Source organism: Heterocephalus glaber, unplaced genomic scaffold, assembly GCF_053883595.1.
Source record: "Heterocephalus glaber isolate CG9 unplaced genomic scaffold, H.glaber_assembly_v1.0 deba00001452, whole genome shotgun sequence".
NCBI lineage: Eukaryota > Metazoa > Chordata > Mammalia > Rodentia > Bathyergidae > Heterocephalus > Heterocephalus glaber.
Window position 1 is genome coordinate 26,142,104 of NW_028258302.1, and position 23,391 is coordinate 26,165,494.

Sequence of the window (23,391 nt, forward strand, 5' to 3'; positions counted from 1 at the left end):
AGTCAGAGTCTCGAACAGCTGTGCACATTGGAGAGAAGAGAATGAGAGAGAGAGAGAGAGTGAGGGGACATTGATTTGTAAAGATTGCTCTAGCTTATTATTTGGACCTTTTTAAATGTTTTTCTAGAAGTGCCAGCAAAGACTGACTTTATATTTTAATGAATTTACATTACAAGATGGTATTTCTTTCAACTTGACACCGCAGGGACTTCGCATGTATGCCCGGCTTGGAACAGGGGTCCCATGATAGAAAGACAGCAGGCCTTCTCTGAGCACCTGTGCAGTGCCCGGATGGGCTGAGGTGGGTACTGAGAGTGAGTCCCAGTCTGTCCTCACAAGCTTGGCTTTGTGCTGGAGGCGACACCACGCCGGAGCAGCAGACACTTGCAGCTTCAGGGGCTGGAGTGCTCGAGAGGGAAGTGCCAGGCATGGAGAACTCACACAAGAAACCATTCATCCTATGCCGGGGAGCCGAGGCTGAACAGAACAGTGAAGAGCATCCTGAGCAGAGACCTCCCCAGGCAGAGGCACAGAGGAGCGGGAAACAAGAGAGGGTGGCTGGGGATGAAGGGGGAAGCCCAGGCCAAGGTCACATCTGGACAATGAAAGCCTGAACTCCTGTTTGGGCTTCTTCTAGGGGAAAAGACCAGTCATCAGATGTTTTAATTTTGATTTCCAGTCATTTTTTTGGACTTTATCTAATTTCATAAATTGGAAATTCCAACTCTGGGATGAACTGTGATAGTATTTATTCCTTTGTCTTTTCCTGCACATGTGTCTGTATGGGTGATATGGCTATACTGCCTTTCAGGTTTTGTTAACAGTTTATTCTCATATGATCACATGTCTCTTCATGTCCCCTCTCTTCTCTTTCCCTACCTCTCTCCCTCCCTTCCACCCTCTCTTCCTTCCTTCCTCCCTCCCTCCCTCTCTCTCCCCTTTCTTTGAAACCAGGTTTCTAAAAGCCACATAGAACTTCACTGTGTGCACATTCATAATAGACCACTCAGCACTGCTGGGCTGGAGAGCTCAGGGTGCAGATGGGCAGCTGTCTGCCCAGCTGATCCGGGCCATTGCTGTCACCATGATGTGGCATGCATGAGACACCACAGGCAAAGCCCCATCAGCAGCCTTTGAAATCTAACTTCCAGCATCTGCCTGCACGTTTGCCTCCCTCCTTCATTTCTGACACTCTTCCCTGCTGGCAGGTAAAGCAGGCAGTCACCTGGACTGTGGTGACCTCAAGGGGCACCCAGATGCATGTGGCCCCAAGATCCTTCTTCTCTCCAGTCTTGCCTCTATCTTGTTCATCTGCCAATTTCATGAAGCCCTGCCCCACAAGGTGCCACTTCCCAGACTTAATGTATTCCCTTAGCCCCTGCCAATACTTGTCATATCCTTGTCCATGCTTCATTATTCCCTTTATATAGACTCACCCCTTAAACCTGATTTCTGACCTCTGCCTGTGGCAAGCTGTGAGATCTATGGACAGCCTCCTCCCAAGGACACAAAGATGGCATTGTGGGTCTCATGGGAGGTCGCTTCTGGAGGGTACCTAGTGGTGCTGGGGAGATGCAGACTTTGGTCATAGTCTCCAGAAGGACTTTATTTGATGCAAATTTATTTCCTGGGAAAGAAAGATTATTAACCCAATTTTACCCAATACAGTAGTAGGATTCATCCATCCATGGACAGACAGGTCCTCCCCAAAGAAGACAGGCTCCAAGGCCAGGTTTCATGACTATTTGATGGGATGACATGGGAGGAAGGAGTAAAAGAAAATTGGAAGGAGGAAAGTGAGGATGATGGAAGAAATGTTGGGCATTCTCAGAGGTACATGGCTCTGGAATCCTTGGAAACCAAGAGATCACTGAAGTCTTCCTGAATTTTTTTTAAAATTAATTTTATTGGTACATTTTAGATACACAACATAAAGACATTCATCATTGGAAATTTGCATCTTTACATAATCTCTCTTGGTTCTTATTTTTTCCCGATTTCCCTGCCCTCCCTTCAACCTCTCCATCCCTCCCTATTTAAAAAGACTTTGTCTCCATTTTTTCATTTTCTCGTATTAATTCCATTCCCTTCTTTCCTTTCCCCTACCCCTCCCACTTCCCCTTCCCCTTTGCCCCTTTTCTTCCTATTTCACATTACCTATTATATCTTTTAGTCCTTATTTACAAGTTCAGTTTCTCACACCAGAGAAACTATTCATTATTTATATATGTGTGTCCTATTTATTTCACTTGTGTATCACCTCAATAAGCATCTATTTAGCTATAAATATCCCTAGTTTCTCATTCTTTATGGCTGAGTGGTACTCCACTTTATATAAAAAAAAAAACACACCACATTGTCTTTATCCAGTCTCTAGGTGATGGGCAATTGGGCTGCTTCCAAGTTTTAGCTATTACAAATTGTGCTGCTATGAATATGGGTGCACATATATCACTGTGGTATGATTCTATTAATTCTTTGGGGAAGATACCCAGCAGGGGAAGAGCTGGGTCAAATGGGACTTCCAGTCCTAGTTCTTTGAGGTATCTCCATACTGATTTCCACAGTGGTTGCTCCAGTCTACACTCCCACCAGCAGTGGAGCAGTGTTCCTCTTTCCCCACAGCCCCACCAGCATTTGTTACTGGTTGATTTCAGGATAGCAGCCATTCTTTCTGGGGTGAGGTGGAATCTCACCATTTTGATTTTAGTTAGTGCACAGTGAGAGATAAAGGTCTAGTTTTAATCTTTGGCAAGTTGAAATCCAATTTTTCCAGCACCATTTATTAAAAAGACTATCTTTCTTCCAGTGAGGGTGTTTGGCTCCAAGTTGAGGTGACTGAGTGTGTCTGGAGTTGTTTCTGCATCTTCTAATCTGTTCCACTGGTCCTCAGGTCTGTTTCTTTACCAGTGCCATGCTGTTTCTATCACAATAACTTTGTAGTATAGTTTCAAGTTGGGAATTGTGATACCCCATGCCATGTCTCTGTTGCCTAAAATTGTTTTTGCTATTCTATGTCTTTTCTTGTTCCAAATGAATTTTTATATTGTTTTCTCAAGGTCCATGAAGTATGCTGCTGGGATTTCAATTGGGATTGCATTGAATCTATATAGCAATTTTGGAAGTATGGCCATTTTCACTATGTTGATCCTTCCTACCCAGGAGCAAGGGATGTCTTTCAATTTTTTGATATCATCTTCAGTCTCTCTTTTCAGAGTGCTATAGTTTTCAGAGAAGAGGTCTTTGATTTCTTTTGTTAGGTTGATTCCTAGGTATTCCAGTTTTTTGTATGCTATTGTGAAAGGAATTGTTTGCCCTATTTCTCAGTGAGTCTGTTGTTCGTGTAGAGGAAAGCTATTGATTTTTGTGTGTCGACCTTGTATCCACCTACTTTACCAAATTTGGTTAAGTTGAGTTCTCAGAATCTTCTATATAGAGTATCATGTCATCTGCAAATAATGACAATTTGTGAAGTCTCTATTAATTTTGATGGCAGGGAAGGTAATGGTGGCTATTGCTGAGAGCTGGCAGATGTACTGGGCATGTGTATTAATGCATTTTATGTTGCAATAGCAAAACATCCAAGGCCGGGTACTGTATAAAGAAAAGAGGTTTATTTAGCTCATAGCCTTAGAGGCTGAAAGTCCAAGGCAGCATGGTCCCATTTGTTCAGCCTCTGGTGAGGGTCCCCTTGGCTGTGTCACAACATGGTGAATAGCATCATGGTGGACACATGGAGGAGGGAGAGATCACATGAGACAGGAAGCCAGATGAGGGTCAGGTTTGCTCTCTGGTGACAACTCCAGGAGGCCTGTGTTAATCCCTTCAGAGAAAATGTCCCCAAGACTTAATTCACCTTCACAAGGCTCCACTACTTAAAGGCTCCACCTCTAAATACCACAAAACAGGGACCAACCTTTCCAACACATGGACTCTTGGAATGGTGGGGACAAACCACAGCCAAATAATAGCAGAAGGCCTTAGGAAAGAAAAAGCTGGCACATACCAAGAGCTTTCTGTGTGTAAGCCTTTGTTTAATCCTCAGAACAGTGACACAATGGGATGTTGGCCCATTTCTTAGACAAGGAGCCTGAGGCTCAGTAGTAATAAGCAGCATGTTGGTCCCCAAAGCTAGCGATCGGCACCAGGGTACAAACTCTCCTCTCTCCAACTCTAGCACCCCATGGCTCCTCTGATGCCCTCTGCACATTAATGGTGCCATTTGACCCTGCGCCTGTCCCATTCTCCCTGGGCTCCAGTTTGAGGATGAGGTGTGAGCAAGGAGGACAAGAAAGGCAGGATTAGGTATTCCGGGAGCAGGAGGCAGGTGGGTGGGACCCATGGTAGGCAGGGCTTTGACACTCTCTTCTCCTTCACATCTGCCCCTTCAGAAACTTCCAGCCCCTTCAGGGTCAAGACCACAGCTCAGGACCCCATCACCACTCATTTAAAAATAACTTAATTAAACTATAATTTATAAATCATAAAGTTTACTTCTTTTAAGTGAACAATTCAACAATATTTTTAAGACAAGGTCTTGCTAAGTTGCCTGACTGGCTTTGAACTTGTGATCCTCCTGCCTCAGGAGGATTATAGCTGGGATTATAAGCGTGTGCCACTGAACCTGGCTCAAATCAGTGATTTTTGATAAATGTAGAGTTGTGCAGCCACCAGATAGGATTATTACTCCTTTCCTTCTCTGTCCCACTCTACTTTGTACATACTTTTATCATTGCTTTGCAAACCATTTGCTTACATGTCTGCATACCATATCAAGCTGCTTGTTGAGGTGCCTGCAGGAACCATATCTAAGTTAAGTTGCTTTTTCTCCCAGGGTCCTCAGCCCATAGGAGCGCCATACAGTGTATTTTTACTGAAATATGGAACTGAGTATTCCAAGCCTCACGTTCCCCTCAGATCAAAAGGAGATAACAATACCTGCCCTAGCCACTTGAAGGGATTTAAAAAACAAGAATAAAATGACTGATAAATAAAAGTACTTCAACAAAAGGCATGCGGGACTCCCCGAAGGTCAAGGCAGGTGAAGGTTTGCTCTGTCTGAGCACCTGGCCACTCAGCTGGGCATGAGTTGACCTTGTTTGGTCCAGGAAGTACTTGAGGCTCTCCGAAGCCTTTGGCATCTCCCTCCTTGTGCTTATAGGTGTGACTGGGGTCAGCTAAGAACAGGGGTTAAGAGCTGATGACTTTATTTAAATACACAACCTCATCTCACTCCAGCCCTTCCTCTTTATTTATCTTCATTGTGTTTTTCACCACCTGACATCATTCCATATACAGACTCACTTGGTGTGTGAACATCCTGCCATGGCGAAGGCTCCTGGCTGCCTACCCTGAACTGTCCTCCCTTTGGTCTTGGTCCTTGGCCTCATCTCTTCCTTGGCCCCCTGCAGATCTGACTTGACCTTGAGCCTGGGTTTGCACTCACAGGAAGGAAACAGAGATGACAGCTCACCCTCCCTGCCTGGGCTTTAGCATGCTGGCTGTGGCCCTGCTTGGACCTCATTCCTTGCCGCTGCCACCCTGGATGGGGCAGCAGCCCAGCATCACCCAGCCAGGTGAAGACAGCATACTTGGCATTTTGCAGAGTGATGACAGGGAAGGAATCTGGTTCTCGGCACCATCTGGTGGACAGAGCCCGCAGCCCAAGCATGGGACACACACCTGGAATTACCACTTGAAGGAGATTCACTTCTGTGTCTTTATTTCAGGGTCTCTTTGTTATAGCAACCCATCTGACCCTAAGTAATGCCTGATAATTCTTCATGACAACTGAGGCTTGGTCATTTTCATTCACTGCAGTGTCTCCAGTGCCTAGCTAATACTGGGCTCATAGCAAGTGCTCATACCAATACTGCATTCAAAAATGGAACCAAAGTCCCTGAATCTGAATCATTGACAGGCCATGTGGCTTTAACTTTGTGGACCTCACTTTCCTCACTTGTCAAATGGGGCTAACAAGTGAATCAACCTTCTGAATTACTGAGACTAAGGTACTATGTTTAAAGCTCATAGACCAGTACCTGACACATAATAAATGCTCAGTATTGGCTATCATTTTTAAGATTACATAAATGTCACATTTTCTGCACCCTTTCTTTGGAGTCTCCAATACTACTGAAATGATTGCACATCAAATCAGCAGCATTTCATTTCAGCAGTGCTGGCTGCTTGGGTGGTAACAGCACTTGTCTTTGCCTCTAGCTGGCATGGATGAAATGGCTTTGCCTAGGAATTGTCTATTTCATGAACTCAGTGTGACAGCTTTGGGAAAAGGCATGCAAATATATGCAGATCAAATTCACATAAAAATAGCCTCATGTGCCTCTGCATTTACTAGAAAGAATGCTGGTGGTTTTATACTATTCCACCTTCAATTACATCAGGCTTCCAATTTGCTCTCAGAAAGAAACACCTGGGAGAAGAGATGTGTGCATGTGGGTGTGGCTTATAATGACAGCTTAAATACTGCTCAGCCATCAGATTTGTGTGGCTGATCCAAAATAAATTGTAAAATTCCAGATTCCGAGACCCTACCTCCAACCAGTCCTCCATTTAACCAACAGCCACCCCAGAACCTCCCATTCACCACTTAACACTGCAGGCGAGGCCATAAGACCTGCAGAGGGAGCTCAGGAAACTTGCTCCGAGTTTGAAATGTCACAAGTCCTTGGGATTTCTTGGCTGTGTAAAGCTGAGCCATCTGTGAGCTGTCTGAGGCTCCATTTCTGTAAAATGGGCAAGACGACCTGTGGTCTGCCCACCTGGCAATCACTCCTGGTGCAAAGAGGCTGTGCAGCCTAGTCCATGGTTAAGGAGGTAGCTTGTCACCATTGCTGTGAATGGAGGCTGTGAGCACGGAGGGAAAGCTATGAAGCCACCAAGTGGTACTGGTGTGGTTTTCAGACAGTTCAATAACAGTTCAGGAACTCTGACCCCTTAGTTTTCCATTGCAATTTAGCCTTCAAGTACTCTGTCCAACTGTCATTCTAGATGGCAGAATCATTTGTTCTCAGTGCCTGTACTCATTCATTCATTCATTCACTGAGAAAAGATACGGAAGCACTGGGACCAGGCAGGGCCTTCTGCAGGGTTCCAGGATACAGACAGAGAAGACTCTGCCTCTCCTCACCCCAGAGCTCAGTAATGATTCAGCAGTGGAGACAAATATGTCATCAGTAAACACCATGCCACCACAAGGGATAATCCAAGATGCCTGGACTGTGAGGATACAAAGGGGGAAAGATTTGACTGTTCCTGGGAAGGTTGAGGCCACACAGAGGAAGGCACGGTATCTCTAAGATCTGCCAGGTGGACCAGCAGAAGGCACGCTGTGTGCCAGGGTACAGAAGCATGAAGCCACATGGCCATGAGTTCCAAGATCTGCTTTGGGAAATACAGTCAGCGATGTCAGGATGTACATTTCCCAGTCACCCACACAGACATCCCTTATCCCACAAGTGCCTATGACATTTATTAGCCCATGTTACTTGTTTGGCAGTTACCGTAGACAGTGAGTCCTTGAATTGTGTGTCCTCTGCTGCTGTGAATATCTTGTCTCTTTAAGGAGATTGTGAGTCACCTGAGAGCCAGCCTGTCTCTGCTATCTTTGTCCCCCAGAGATCCAGCTCAGTGCCTTCCATTGGAATATTAAGCAGGCAAGAGATGTTTTCTGGAGGTGTCCAAGTAGATGAAAATGTACCCCCATCAGGATGTGACTTTTTATACCCCTCCAGTGTCATGCCAAGCGCGAACTTGCATGTTCTCTTACTCAGTCCTCATAACCTTCAAGACAGATACTCTGAGCCACCACTCACAGATAAAGCCATGGAGGCCTAGAGAGGCTGTCTTGCTTCCAGGAGCACCTAGAAATGATGAGCCCAGGCTTTAGGTGCAGTCCAACTGATGCTCTAAGCTCCTACTCTACCCAAATGTACTGCTCCTATTTCAGTACACTTGGTAAGTCAGTGTGAACTTGAGTTTTACAGACTGGTACATAAGTCTTGAGCTCTGCTGCTTAGTTCTTATGGTTTCTTCCTAAGTCATGGTCTCCCTGAGCTTGGGGCTGTGCCCACTCCATCTTTTTAACCCCTATCTTGCATAGCTCTTAGCCTCATAGAATGGAGAATAAAGGGGAGCAGGAACTTGCTCAGGGTAGCTCTGGAAGGGCTCCCTGGGGGAGGCCAAGTTTTCCTGAATAGTGAGAGGCAAGCAGAATAGAAGGTGTGAACAAGGGCTCAAGGGCAGTGGGATGAAGTCATCCGTGGGTTTTTAAGGGCTTCTGATAGAAGAGGAGCTAGAAATATGGTTGGAGGCACCCTAAATCCAAGCTCCCACAGGGGCACAGCCAGAGTACTCCATGCTCTCCACAGGAGTCCCTGGAGGGATGAAGCCCTCCTTCCACCAGGAAAGGTACCTGAGCATCTCTAGGTGAGACATCACAGGAAGCCACTGGAAATGGGAGCCCAATGGCAAAGCAGCATTGGTAGGTGACAATTAGTCAATGAATGAAGCATTGCTTGAGCATGCATTGTGGTCTGGGGTTGATTCTAGGAAGTGCCTATGTGCCTGTGTGAGGTGGAGTGGTGAATGGTTCAGGACAGAGAGTTCCTAAAACTGACCCTGGAATATCAAGGCATCCCTACTAAGTTATAGAATGTTAAACACTGAAATTCTTTACCTGAAGACTTTTCAGGTAAAGATTTACACAAAATCTTCACCTATCATGTAAAGGTAAATAAACCATAATGTGGTTATTACTGATTGAATTATTAGGATGCAAAAGTCTAACTGCTAAGCACTTCGCAGATATCCCTTGTAATCCTCATAGCAACTCAGTAGAGTAGACACTTAGCTTATCCCATTTCACAGATAGAAAAACTGAGGCTTAGAGAAATTAAATAACTCGCCCCAAGTGATACAGCCTGGAGTTGACCCAGGTCTGTATGACTCCAAACCCATGTTCCCAATTGCTACTGACACCTGTCTCCCTGTTAGGTGGTTGGAAGATTTATTTACTAGCTCCAGGGGGAAAAGTGGGGCAGGGGTGCCCTGAGAAGTGGGCTCAGGCTCTGACCTCTGTGGGCAGCAGGTTGTGCCCCCTGTTGGTGGTAGCAGGGAAGGACAGTGGGGTAGGAGCTGACGTTTGGCTGTTTAGTGGGAGACAGAGACACAGCAGACTCTGGGTAGCAGAGAGAGGGTTCCATTCATTGTGTGTCTCTTTTCCTGGGGTTCAGGGATGTCCTCGTGCCTTCTGCCCAGGCAACCTGGCACCGATCTGAAGTGATTCACACCAGTAATCCAAATGACATCACGAAACACCAGCCACATTCTTATTCAAAGGTAGACTTCACACCTAAATTCTCTGTCACTCCTGCACAGAACATACTGACACCCTCTTGGTTGCAGTGCAAGGAGGGCCTGGAACTTTGCCTCATTGGGATGTCAGGCTGGTCACCGAAGGGGAAAGGCATTCTAACTGGATTGGTTTTGTTCCGGGGTCCAGGCCCAGCATGGGAGACTCATTTCCTGGGGACCTCCATAGCTCTCCAGGGCCCCAGCTTGTGGGGAATCAATCAGACAAGGATGAGGTAAGACAGGACAGGAAGTGCTCCAAAGCTGAGGAACACAGGGGTGGGGGTGGGGGTGAGGATTTTGAGGGTGAGGGCAAAGTTGGAGAGGGCATGATGCAGGTTTTTCAAAACATCAGGATACCTTGGGCATTTGGCACACCTCTGCTCAGAGCCTCTGGAGCAGGAACCTGAGTACGTTGTCCTGAGAATAAATGAAGCAGCAGAACTGGAAAATGCAATCTCTGAAAGTCTCATCTGTCTGCCTCTCCATCTGCCATGTCTGTCCTCCAGTCTACGAGGCTCTCTCCTGGGGAGGGTGCAGGGCAAGTGGGTGAATGGTGCAGGTGGGGACTCACAATGCTGTGTTCTATTTCCAGCTCCTCTCACTGACTCATAGTGTGACCTTGCTGAGGTCATGGCTATGTGTTTCTTGCTGTGGAAAAAAAAAATCAGAGGTGGCAAAGCTTGCATTTTCCCAAGGGACAGGACTCCTAGCATCTGGGGGGCCCTCCTGTTCCCAATGGACCCCAGCTATGACTGGTTGTGTTGGTATTAATAAAAAAATTTAGATTTGGATCTAAGGGGCTTTCAGGACACCCAAAGGAAAAAGCCAGTATCTCCTGCTGTGGGAAGACTTATGGGCACTTTAGCATGCAATGGCTCTCCCAAGTGTTTCAAATCATGTGTCCCATACAAATGATTCCTCCATGGCCCCAACCTCGTCTGTGCAAGGAGAGAAGGGAAGTGTTTTCTCCCTTCTTTCCAGAGAAGGGAATCAAAGCTAGAGGTGGTATTTCTCAGCAGTTTCATTACCAGGAGCCTCTTTTATGATTTTGCTACTGTTGTGGTTTGTGTTTAGCTGTCTCCCCAAAGCCTCATGTGGATGAAGTGGGACTTTATTTTTTGGAGGTAGTTTATTCTGGAATATGTGATGCTGGGGTTAAGGGAGTTTGGTACCACCCTAAGCCCAGTAGTCTAAGATAAAAGGGGCAGAAAGATGCTGGTAACTCTTGTGACTTTTGCTGCCTTGTGCGTGCCATGTTGTTTCTGCTCTGCCATGCCTGTTTGCTATTCCAGGCTTAGAGCCTACTGATTATGGACTGAAACCTCTATGAACTGTGAGCCAAATAAACCTTTTTCCTCTTAACTTTGGGTGTCTGGTATTTTGTCTTAGCAAGGAGAGAAAACTAACTAACACAGCTACCAAGTATTCTCCTGTTTTGCAAGCCCTTGTTGGTTAAATTCTCTGCATGTATTAGGTAGAAATACATTGTTTTCATTGATCATCGGTCACCAATGAGCATCAGTTTCTGCTCTGTACAAAAGAACTAACACTACCACTGAGCTCACTGCCAAGAATTGCAGTGTTTACCTAGTGTTACCCTAGAAGGGTAATCACCTCCTAGGAAAAGATCCAATTTCCTCCAGACCTTTTTTGGAAATTTGAAGAGTTTTTCTTCAAAAGATCCAGGCTAGGAAGTCATCAGAAAGACCAAGTGGCCTGTGAAAGATTCTGTGGCTAGTGATGGGGCCAGGTCCAGAGCCTGGGACCTGACTCATGGGCCAGCACTCCAGCCAACCACACTATTTGGCAGGAGGGCTGTGTGCACACTCACACCCACAGGCATACTGACACATGTGCAAGACAGGAGCCCAAGTGAAGCAGGGGTCAGGATGCTCAGGCTCACACCAGGAAAGAGAGCCCCTCAGTATTGGGGTGAGTAGCCAGAACCAAGCCTGGGGGTTGGAGAGGGGCCCAACCAATTCTTCAAAGATCCTTCTGCAGAGCGGTGGCAGGTGGGACAGGGGTTTATTCTGCAACCTGCCTATGCTTCAACAACACATCCTTTTTAAAATTAAAAAAAAAATTACAAGTACATGTTTGTAGTACATCCAATTACATTCAGTGTGGGGAGTTGGTACATGTACACAACACACCTTAATTCTTTGTTCATGTTCCCTTCCTCCCTTCTTCTCCCTCCATCTCTTGGGCCCCTTCCTTTTTGCAAAAGATCCATCTCCCTGTTTCCTGTTATCTATCTTTTGATGCAGCTTTGACGGATCTGGTTTCTTTCAGACCAGCTTCACCCTAGCACTGCCTCTTTCAGAGGGTGAGACCAGAATGGGGAGATGAGCCTCTGAAGCTGGGGACACCAGAGGCAAACTGAGAACCTTGAAAAAGTGAAGACTGGGATTCCAGAGGCCTGGCTTGGTGGCCAGGGAATAAGGAGGGAAAGAGCTGCATTCCTCCAGGCTCCCATCCCCCTGCTCAACAGGGCTCCTGCAAATGCTCTCCTCTAGAGCCTTTGGCTCTGTCCCAGAGGTTCAGTGTTTTATCCCTGGCCTAAACAAAAGGCATCAACTGCCTGTACTTTTGGAAAAAGGCTGGGGGCTTAGCACTTGGCTTCAGAATCCCCACTCCACCAATCCCCAGCAGGCCAGGGCAGGGTCTCTGGGGGCCTGTTGCCCTGACAGCTGTTCCCGGGGTTATTTTGGTCTAGGGGAGCTTGTCAATTCCAGGGTGTTTGGACCAAAATAGCCAATGGGCAGGATGATCAGTTGTGACTCTGTGGGGACCTCCCCAAGGAAAAGCTGCTAAAATTGGGCAGGGCAGAGAAAAAGGGGCTTGGTGGGGGGTGGTGAGGAGGGAATTCTCTTGGCATTGTCTAAGCCTGGCCGATCTTTTACCAGGCCACCAAAGCTGGGGGTCCCTGGGAGAGAGAAGGAAATTTCTGAACACTTTCTAGGCTCCCTGGTCCTCTGGAACAGCCAGAGCAAGAGAGAAACTTATTAGCCTTTTCCATGTCACAGATGGGGCTTACTGGGTTCAGAGAGGCGGAGACGCTGGTCTCAGGACACACAGCTGGGAGCCTGAGACACAGTGACCTGAAGCCGATGTGTCCGATGGATGCCGGGTCCATCATAAAGTTGGAGCCAGCATGGAAAGTGCTGAGTGGCCCTGGCTGTCCTTCGGGCCACAGCAGGGGCCTTGGCAGCCTCCTCCTCTCTTCGTGGGTCAAGTGCAGGGAAGAGGAGGGAAGAGGAAAAAGGACAGCCCTGCCCCAGCTCAGATCTGCAGCGCCCCTCCCCCAGCCCCATAGCCTGCGGGGATTGCTCCTGGCTAAAAGCAAGACTGACCCCTCCCGCTTCCTTTGGAAACAAAGATTGTGAGCGGGAGAGCCCTTTGGCACGGGCAGACACCGGGCCACGGGGCGCATGCCCCGGACACGTCCTGCGGGCACCGCTCTCTGGCTGGGCCACTGAACTTAGTCGAGAGCGCCGCTGGCCAAGTCCGCGAGACAGGTCTTACTTCCCGGGCCGCAGTGGCGACAGCCTCCAGGCCTCCCTGCAGCTCCCGCCGCTCCCCGGGATTGTCCAGCCTGTTAATTTCCTGCTCTGGTAAATCCTCTCGCGAGCGTCTCTCCCCCTCCCTCCAGTCTCTGCCCCCTGCCGCCCCACACCGGGGTCTGGCCTCGCCGCTCTGCTTCGCGCCCGGGCGCACTCCCTCCCCGCCCCTGCCGCCCTCCTGCTCCCCGCACCCTGCCTCCGGGGCCCCTCTGCGCCGCCGCCAGCCTCACCCAGTCCCGGTCGCCGAGCCGCCCCGGGGCCCTGCCATGCTTCCCCGCGCTGTCCCCCGCCGCCCCAAAGCGGTGCTCGCGCTCTGCAGCCTCCTGATGCTGCTCGGGCCCGGGCTTGGCTGCCCCGCTGGCTGCGCCTGCACCGACCCGCACACCGTGGACTGCCGCGACCGCGGGCTGCCCAGCGTGCCCGACCCCTTCCCGCTGGACGTGCGCAAGCTACTGGTGGCCGGCAACCACATCCAGCAGATCCCCGAGGACTTCTTCATCTTCTATGGCGACCTGGTGTACCTAGACTTCAGGAACAACTCTCTGCGCTCACTGGAGGAGGGCACGTTCAGCGGCTCTGCCAAGCTCGCCTTCCTGGACCTCAGCTATAACAACCTTACGCAGCTGGGCGCCGGGGCCTTTCGCTCCGCCGGGAGGCTGGTCAAGCTGAGCTTGGCCAACAACAACCTGGCGGGCGTGCACGAGGCCGCCTTCGAGACACTGGAGTCGCTGCAGGTTCTGGAGCTCAATGACAACAACCTGCGCAGCCTCAGCGTGGCCATCCTGGACGCGCTGCCCGCCCTGCGCACCCTGCGCCTGGACGGGAACCCCTGGCTGTGCGACTGTGACTTCGCCCACCTCTTCTCCTGGATCCAGGAGAACCCGTCCAAACTGCCCAAAGGTGAGTGGGGCTCGGGAGGGAGGAGAGAAAGCCCTCCCACAGCCACAAGTTAAGGTTGAGCCCTGAAGAGGAGGCTTGGGGGTCCCACCAGCTGCTGCCCAGTGAGAGCCGCACAAGGGGAACTCCAGAGGTTTCTAGCCTCTGGGATCTCTGCGGGGAAATGGTGTGGAGGGACGTAGCCCAAAGCTCTGGAGTTTCTTCGCGTTAAAGCAGTGCTTCCTTCCTTGTACCTCTATCAACTCACCTTCCCAAGTGCACCCCATTCCCTGGTCAAGATCACCTCACCCCGTTTTGTGTCCTAATATTGGGGGATGTGGGGCATCCAATAACTGTGGGTCCTTCCTAAGTAGCAGGCATCTTGCCGTGCGGGAAGCACAGTGCCACTCCCCTACCTGGGTACCCGGAGGATGGAGAGGAGCCAGTCAATTCTATGGTGCTGGTCTCTCTGTTGCTGGCCAGCTCAGGCTTGCTCTTCTCATGAAAGGGGTGAGGGTATTACTGGTGAGGGGTCCGGCTGCAAGCCAGGCATGCCATCATGATTTCTGGCACTGTGGCTTTTCAGCCCAGATGTGAAAAAGCCAAACAAATGTTGCAGGCAGGTGCCTTCCCTGCTTGCCTGGAGCCCCTTCCAGTGCCCACCAGGACACACCTATCCATTTGAAGATGGAGCCTGAGGGGACAGAAAGTTAAGTGGCCCAGGGAAGGCCAGCAGGACAGAAGCCAAGTCACAGCTGAGAAGCAAGGGACCCCAGCATCCACCAGGGCAGGGTTGGGGCAGGTGGATGTCCTTGGACTGGGTGGACTTCCGTCTGTGGGCATCAGTGCCCATCGAGATCTCTCAGAGCCAGACCCAGCCTCCCACCTTCCCCTCAAGATTTGGTAGATTTGGAACCACACTTTGTAAAAGGTGACATAGATACAGACTGTGGTTTAGAATCTTTTTTATTCCATTTACTGAGAACTCAAAGAAGCTGATCCTTTGCAGAATTTCTGGGCTCATTTTTTCGTTGCTACTGTCACAGGCTCGCACCAGTGCATCAGGGCGGCCACTTCTCAGCAGATGCAGACTTCTGTGCTGGTACTTTGGATGCCTGTGAGCCAGCCATTCCTAAGAAGATCCCAACACTGCCCCCTCCCTCTAGCCCTCCCCAGGTCACAGGGGCCTCTCCCTCCTTCCATCTCTCAATTCTCTACCTGTTCTGGTGGCTTCCCTATGAGATAATGAGTCATAGACATTTAGAGATGGTGGTCACCAAGGGGAGAATGATGATCTTACTTTAAGTAGAAAGGGTTCCAGACCTGGAAGCCACTTGGGTGACCAGCCAGGACAGAGAGGGAGAGAACAGGGAGATGCTGGAGGAGCCTAGGAAGTAAGACGCAGCAGGGATGACTCTCTTGTCACAGATGCTGTGATCTTTAAAGCCTTCCCAGTGATCACATTTCCTTTCCTTTACAGCAGCCGAGGAAACAAGCAGGAATTAGACACAAAAATGAGCTGGGAGTGCTTCTCACTTGAGAGCCACTTGGGTGAGAGGTGCAGGGAGTTTGACTGAAATGCAGAATCCTGGGCCCCCAGGCCTCTTGAATGGGCATCAGCAAGGGGGAGGAGACCTGGGGATCTGGGTTGTAAGGATCCCCCTCCAGGAGTCTCCTGTGCTGTGTGTGGGAAGGGCTTTGTACTGAGTCTTTGGCCCCCTAACTCACTAGCTGTGTGACCCTTCTGTAGGTTGCGTCCTGTCTCTAGGCCTCAGGTTTTTCTTTTGCAAGCAAAAGAGTAGAAGTAGAAGGATTTATCTGATGTTCTGGGTTCTAAGTCACATATTCTGTGGTTTTAAGAAAAGGAAATATTATCCTGGTTTAAAAATTGGGAAGTTGAGGCATGGGGAGGCAGGGGCCTTTCAAAGACTCCTCTGCTGGAATTCAGGGGGCTGTGGTCTCTGTGCAGTGGAGAGAGGGCCAGACACTTAGATAGTCTGGGACCCTGAGCTCACAGGCTGAGATGCTGTCAGAGCACCAAGGGCTTTCCACCTCCTTTTCCCCACCATGGTCCTGGAGCCACTGGGGAAAAAGGCCACTGGGCTTGGGAAGCTGGGCCTGGTGGGCACAGGGCTGTCTCTGTGCTTGACTCTGGAAGTTGTGAAGCAGGTGACACAGCTCTCACCAGTTCTGAGAATGTATCATGGGCAGGTCTCAGGGGAAAGCTGAACTGGCAGGGCACCCTCTTGGACCTCTCTTTCTAGCCAGGGCCACATGTGTCCCACAGGTGGTCACAGTGTACACTGCCAAGGAGGAAATGTGAGCTTTTAAAAGGCATGCTGAGGGTCTTGTGCCCTGTCACCATGACACATGGAGGTGTGGGGTAGGGCTGGGAGGAGGTGGATGGAGAAAGAACAACACAGGGCCACATGTCACGGCTTGGCTGTGCTAGCCCTGGACTCCGGTGGGGACAGTCTCCTAGAGAAGATCCTTGAGATCTGCCTGGAGCATCCTGCCATTCAGGGAGTGGGGGCCTTGCTGGTCACTCTGTGTGGTCAGGGTCCTTCTGGGAGGGGCACCATGGCAGGCAGGGCACTCATGGAATTGGACCCCTCTTCTTACCTGGCTTGATCAGGGCTCACTGGGGAACTCATTCCCATATTCTGGCACTGCACTTCTCTGAGCCTGGCCTGGCAGCTCAGTGGGGATTTCTTGTCACATTTCTTGTCACATTGACTAAAAGACAGTTCTTCAGCCCAGTGGACAAAAGTGACACTTGCTTAAAGGGATACTTTCTCTTAGGAGACTCCAAGGTAGTGATTTTTTTCTATTAAAAAAAGCAATTTAAATTTTTAAATTTTTCTGATTATAAAAATAATAGGAGCCTTTAATTAGACTGGGGAAACATAAATAAGTATCGTGAAGAAAATAAAAACAAAAATTTAAACCTCAGAATCCCATTACTATTTGAGTTTGGCTATATTTTATTCTGGCTTTATTATGCCCATATATATTTTATAGACATTGATATTATGCTGTTACATTTTATATAGATCTTTTTCTCTTACTGAGTTGTGAGAGTTTCCTGTCATTACAGCTCTTTGAAAATTCAAATTTAACAGCCCTGAGAGTAGGTCACTTTATAGATACATGAATTGGAACTATCTCCTGTTGTCAGAAATGTGTGCTATGACCAAGCATGGGGGCTCACTCTGTAATTCCAGTGCCCACCCTCTGGGAGGTTGGGTCAGGAGGATGGCAAGTTTGAGCCTAGCCTGGGCAAAATAGTAAGATCCTGTCTCAAAAAGTAAAAGGGACCGGGGATGTATCTCAAGGTGAAGGCCTTGGTTTTAACCCCCAATACCAAAAAAAAGAAAAAGAAAGAAAGAAAGGAAAAGGAAAAGGGTGTGTTGTTTCTATTTGTTTTTTTGCATATAAACAGTGCTCATCTGAACAAGCTCATGCATGTAAATAACCTCTGTCTCTTTCTTTGGGGTGGAAATGCATGGTGAAGATCTGTGCCTTTTTAAATCCCTGGCTACACTTTTGCCTAGAAAGATGGCACAATTAGCAAAGAGTTCACGTCTCAGCATGCCTTTTAAAAGATGTTAACTGACATCTCTTACTGTTCTCTTTGCATTCTGGGCTCGCTGGTAGAGCGAATGTTCTGCATGCGTGTTTCCCTCCTCCCTGAGAGAATCAGCTCTGGGGCCAAGGTTGGCTGAGGTCTCAGTTGCTCCTGCCAGGGGCTGCATCTCATCTTTGACATGTCCATACATGCCATGCATGTCACAGGCTACTGCTTCTTCAGATTGTCCTAGAGTTAACTTGCTAAGGTGTCACCTTTCTCACCATTGCTGGGTGTCAGCTTTTGCAGCACAAGGGCTGTAGTTCCAGTGAGGAGCCACCCGGGACACGTCTGCAGGCAGCGTGGATGAACTGTGCTGCTCTGGTCCCAGACACGTGCCATTCTGACAATGCTGTATTCATCATGTCACTCTGTCAGTTAGTGGACTGAAAGCCCCAAGGACACAGCTGGGATTCTGCTTTGGACAGGATAGTGTGACTGTTGGCTGCCATTGACTAGTTTGCCAGATGACTCAGATCCCCCAGGAAAGGCAGCTCTGAGAGCCCAGCACGCACCACTATAGGCCTGCCCTGCAACTGTGTGGCTCTCGGTAGGACTTTAGGGATGACTGAGCAGGTGAACACACCTTCCTGAGATCCTCGGGGGCTGCCACGATGCTGGCCTTGCTTTTGTTCCCCTGTCCCCATAATCCTCCCTGAGCATATCCAGGCTGCTCTTCAGCAAGGCCAGGGCTGGGAATGTGGTTCCTGGCTCTCCTGCCCGATCTGTGTGGGTCTGCTCAAATCCTGTGGCCTCCCTGGCCTTGAGTCTGCCCTAGGAAGGAGAGATCAGGCTGGTCAGATGCAGGCAGCTGGAGTACTGTGGTTCTGGGCTGCACACAGGACACCAAGGCAATGAACCTGTGAAACCGCTGAGTGGGACACCTTTGTCTGTCAGTTCACAGAGCCAGAAGCAGCCTCATTGGTTGAGCAGACAGCAGGGCTCTTTGTAATGATGTAGAGTGTAGCCAGGAACCCTGGGTCTTGCAGAGGAGCCCTGGGAACTGTGGCATTGGGAACTGGGGTCATAGGAGCACAGCACCCCTTTGCCTTGCTTTCTTTCTGCTTCTCACATGATAGGAGGAAGTGTGATCAAAAGGAGTGTTTAAGAAAAATTCATTGTAATAAAAAACACATTGCCCTTAATCCCCCTTAAAAAAACTCCTTGCTTCAAATACTGTACACTTATCCCATCATTCTTGCCATTTTCTTTCTTTCTTCTTTCCTTCTTTCCTTCTTTCTTTCTTTCTTTCTTTCTTTCTTTCTTTCTTTCTTTCTTTCTTTCTTTCTTTCTTTCTTTCCTCTTCTCCTTCTCCTTCTCCTTCTCCTTCTCCTCCTTCTCCTGCTTCTTCTTCTCCTCCTCCTTCTTCTTCTCCTCCTCCTTCTTCTTCTCCTCCTCCTCCTCCTCTTCCTCCCCCTCCCCCTCCTTCTCCTCCTCCTTCTCCTTCATCTTCGTTTTTTTTTTTTGAGACAGGGTCTTGCTGTATAGTTCAGGCTGGCCTTGAACTCACTGTGTAGCAGGCTACCCTGAGTCGTGTGATGGTCTCCTGTCTCAGCCTCCCAAGTGCTGGGATCATAGGTGTGTGACACCACACCCAGCTCTTGCCACTGTCTGAAGTAGTCTCTTGTGACTGTCTTTAGTTGTACTGTCATGGCTGCCTTGAGATCCTCAGTTGATTCAAAATGTTTACCTTGCATGATCATTTTGGCTTTGGGGAAGAGCCAGAAGTCACAGGATGCCAGATTTACAGTAAATAAGGTGAATTAAGACACACCATCATGTTATTTAAAAGAAGTTGCCATAAAGGTTTTGCATCAATTCAAGATGAGGCAATCATGAAGACACTCACCAAGAGGATTTCAGGAACTGCTTCAGAAAGTGGAGAGAACGATGAGATGAGAATATTTGAAGTAGAGGGAGGTATTTTGAAAGAGATTCATGGCAATATGTCTTTTACTATTAATTTTAAAAATTTAAATATTCACTGTGTTTTTTATCATTCACATATGTTCCTCTGTATACTGATGGGCTTTCTCTACTTTCCCAAAAACTTGGCACAAAAGCACTCTTCCCCCTACTGGCATCCACTAGTCCAAGGGACTAGGAGGCTCCATTTGGGACATGTCCCTCTTTCTTGGTCTAGGCAGCTTGGGAGTGGATGGAGTGGCACGGTACACAATGGTTGCCAGGGCTTGTTGGGTCATCATAGGGTTGAGTGTAGACAGTGGGACAGAAAAAGGCTGGGCAGGTCCCCCTCAAGGTGTCCATGACTGAAGCTGTGGTTCCATTTAGCTGTCTGATGCTAGGTAAATCCCCTGATGTCCCTAGCCCAGTGCCTCCCAGTTAGATGCAGGTGACAAAGATCCTGGGTCTGTGGTATGGGCTGGTCCCTGACAACTATTCCTGGGTCTTGGGTGGCCTGTAGCTCCTTGGAGGGCATGACTTCCTACCCTTGACCTCCATCTCATGAGCAGCTGGGAGGTAGAGATGATGGGACATCAGGGGACTCAGCAACTGGCAGACACGGTGTCGGGGGAGAGGCTGAGCACTATGAAAGCAGATAGGGCCCTCCAGTAGGAGGTCAGACACTTGGGGGTGGATGGGCAACTATTCCTAGATCCAGTGGAATCTCTAAGTGTATGCATATCTGGTCTGCTGCTCTCTAGAGCATGAATCTTCCCAGAATTTCAGACATAATGACAGGTAGGGGAGGTCTGGGGGGTAGATTGAAGCCCCCAGCCCCTTTGAGTCACAATTTGTAAGCAATTACCTGGAATCTCCACCTATTAGAAAATACCAGATACTCTACATTTGGAGAGTAATACATGTTGATGTAGATCTCTCTGAAAATTAATATTTACCTGCCAAAAGTAGAAACTTGAAAAGAACACAGTCCCTGTCTCAAGATGTATAAGGGACAGTCACTAAATACAGGAAACTTGTTCTGACCTCAGAAACTGGACCCATGGTTGGGAACTCCATGGAAACTGATTATAATGTACCATAAAAGGATAGTGAGGTGATCATCACTGGAGGTGTTCAAGCAGAGTCTCAATGATTGCTTGAAAAGTAGCACTGCAGGGAGAATCAGGTACTCGGTGAGTTTCTCCCAGGATACATCGGCCCTCTGATTCTGAATTTCTGGAGCTTTTTTGTCCACTACTGGTTCCATTAGCTAAACAGATCCTGAAGAGTTTCCAGTGGGCTCTTTGTCTCTTGCCTTGATGCCTGGAACAATCTCCTTTTTCCTTTCCCTTCCCAAGCCTCATCTGTGCTTCTTACTGAACTTAAGTAGACAAAGCTCTAAGCTGTGCAATAGAGAAAAAAAAATTTGGAGCCTTTGTTGTGCCTCAGCTTCACTCTGTTCCCATCTAATCCTTGTCAGAACCCAGATTGCCTGCAGCAGCTGGAATCAGTATCTGAACATGCACTGTGTGTGTTCAGTTCACATCCGACTCTCCTGGGGCTAGGACATGGAATTTCTGTGGCCCTTTCCATGTGCCCATGTGACCTGGGCTTCCAGGCACCCCAGGGCTATCCCACTGTGAGTGCCACAGGCTCATTCATCCATTCATTCGTGTTGTTATGCTTCGGCTCTGTGCCCCAGCACCACTGGCTCTAGGACTTTTGTCACTGACCAATCCACAGCCTCTCAAATATATCAGAAAATAGAGTCTCACTAGGCATGGTGGTGGTCACCTGTAATCCCAGCACTCTGGGAAGCTAAGACAGGAGGATCGAAAGTTTGAGCCCAGCCTGGGCAACTTAGTGACTTAGTGAGACCGTGTCTCTGAATAAAGAAATTTTATTAAAAAAGGATTTTTTTGGAGGATGTAGTTCAATGTGAAGGCTCTGGGTTCAATCCCCAATAATGGAGAAAAAAGAAAACAGAATCCTCTTAGCTGCCAGCCCATCCCCCTGGGTGCACAGTGTCTGTTTTGGGCTCAGAAGAAACATTCAGTGAGCTTCTCTGCCTCAGAGTCTGGCCTCGGAGGGTATAGATCAGAGGAGATATGAACATATTTGCCAAAGCCAGAGCAGGCCAAACCTCAACAAAGTCTAACCCGCTTCCTTTTTATGTAGGAACCTGTGCCTCAGAGACATCAAGTGACTTCCCCAAAGCCACATAGCCAACTAGTGAAAAGCCAAGCCTGGAGCCAAGGCCCCGATTCCCCCTCACTCCAAGACACAGTGGTGATTAAAGGGGTGAGAACATGGGCACAGGCTTTGGATTCAGATCCATCAAACTTTGAATCCAGCTGCTTTAGTTATTAGCTCTGTGAGCCTGGGAAGATTGCTTAGCATCTCTATGCCTCCATTTTCTCATTTGTAAAAGGTGGACAGTTATATGCATGTCTGTCATGAGCATCAAAGAGATGAGCCCTGCAGAGCGCTCATCACTGTGCCCAGAACACAGGAAGTGGGTCATAAATGCCACTGTTTTCATCACCACGGCAGTAAATCAGTCAGCACCTGCATGGTCACTCAGAGGACCTGTCCCAGGGTGTCACCCTGGGTTACATGTGGTGTTGCCGAGGGTGGGTGAAGTGGAGAGTAAGGAATCCCCCTCCCAAGCTTGGCTCTGCCCCTGGCTCAGCACATGATCTGAGAATGTGTGAGTTTCTTCTTGCTACTGGAACAAATGACACAAATTTAAGGGCTTAATCTGTTCTCTCACAGTTCCGGTGGTCAGACATCCACACGGGTCTGATGGGCTAAGATCAAAGTATCTGCATTTCCTTCACTTTTTCCAGCTTCTGAAACCTGTGCATGTCCCTGGACCCTGGATCATACCCCTCTGGCCTCTCTTTCCATTGTCATGTCTCCTCCTCTGCCTCCACTCACCTGACCCTCTCATTAGGACCTGTGATCATATCTGCCCCTGGATAATCCAGGATCACCTCACCATCTCCAGATCCTTCATTTGATCCTACTTGCAGAGCTCTTTTGCCCTACTGGGTAACATGTTCGCAGGTTCCAAGGACTAGAACATGGAAGGAAGTTTTGGGGGTCTCTGTTCTGTGTATCCCAGGAAGTAACTTCACGCCTCCCATTTGTCCACTTGTGAATGTAAAGGGACAGATGACATGCAGGTCCTGCTGCCTGCACATGCTCCTTTCCCATGAACCCTGTTGCCATGGTCCCCTTTCTGTCACTTCCTCATACCACCACAACTCTGGCCACAGTGATGGCAGTGGCCATAGCGGTGGGGCTACCAGGGGCAGCTGTCAACTTCGAGTGATCTTGGGTCAGCCTTTGGAAAACCCATAATATAACAGATGTAGTGCTTTGGAAGATTGTGTCAGAGAGCTCTAGTTCATCTGATTAATTAATTCATGGATTAATTAAATTCATAGTATTGTTGGGAAGTGATGAAGACTTAGAAGTGGGGCCTAGCTGAAGGGAGTGGGTCATGGGATGTGACCTTGGGGACTGTGTCTTGTCCCCAACCTCTTTCTCTCTGGCTGTGCTTTCTGGCTGCTATGAGGTAAGCAGCTTTCCTCTACCATGCCCTTTTGCCGTGATGATCCTGCCTTGGAGCCATCTCTCCATGAACTGGAACCTCTGAAACCATGAGCAAAAACAGACCTCTCTTCTGAGTTGTTTTTCTTGGGTCACAACGATGAAAAGCTGACTAACACGCTTGTATATCACATGATGTTTAGCTGCATCCTTGTCTTCTACCTTCTAGATTCCGGTAGCAGCCACCCAGTGTAACAACCAAAAATATCTCTAGACACCAACAAATGCCCCCTATAGAACAAAATCATACCAGTTGAAAGCCAGTGCTCTGAAAGGTTGTTGAAAAAAGGTTCAACTGGATGATAGACAGTGACATTTTTGTCATAGCTTCTTATAAACAGTAGGAGATTCAGTAAATACTTTTCCCAACACAGTGTCATCTTGATGGTGTCATGGAGGGATCCACTAACATACCGCCCTTCACAT

General features: G+C 48.5%; 1 protein-coding gene across 2 annotated transcripts in view; it reads left to right on the forward strand.

Annotated features, from left to right (window-relative positions):
* Positions 1 to 12,568: 12,568 nt before the first annotated feature.
* Positions 12,569 to 23,391, forward strand: part of Lrrc38 (leucine rich repeat containing 38) — a 71,777-nt gene continuing 60,954 nt past the window's right edge. The window contains exon 1 of one of the 2 annotated variants that reach the window (XM_087215758.1): positions 12,569 to 13,838. In XM_087215758.1, coding sequence (XP_087071884.1) covers positions 13,205 to 13,838 — 634 coding nt within the window. In that variant the 5' untranslated portion in view covers positions 12,569 to 13,204. The remainder of the gene's footprint in view (positions 13,839 to 23,391) is intronic. The other variant, XM_021262828.2, reaches the window with a different exon arrangement.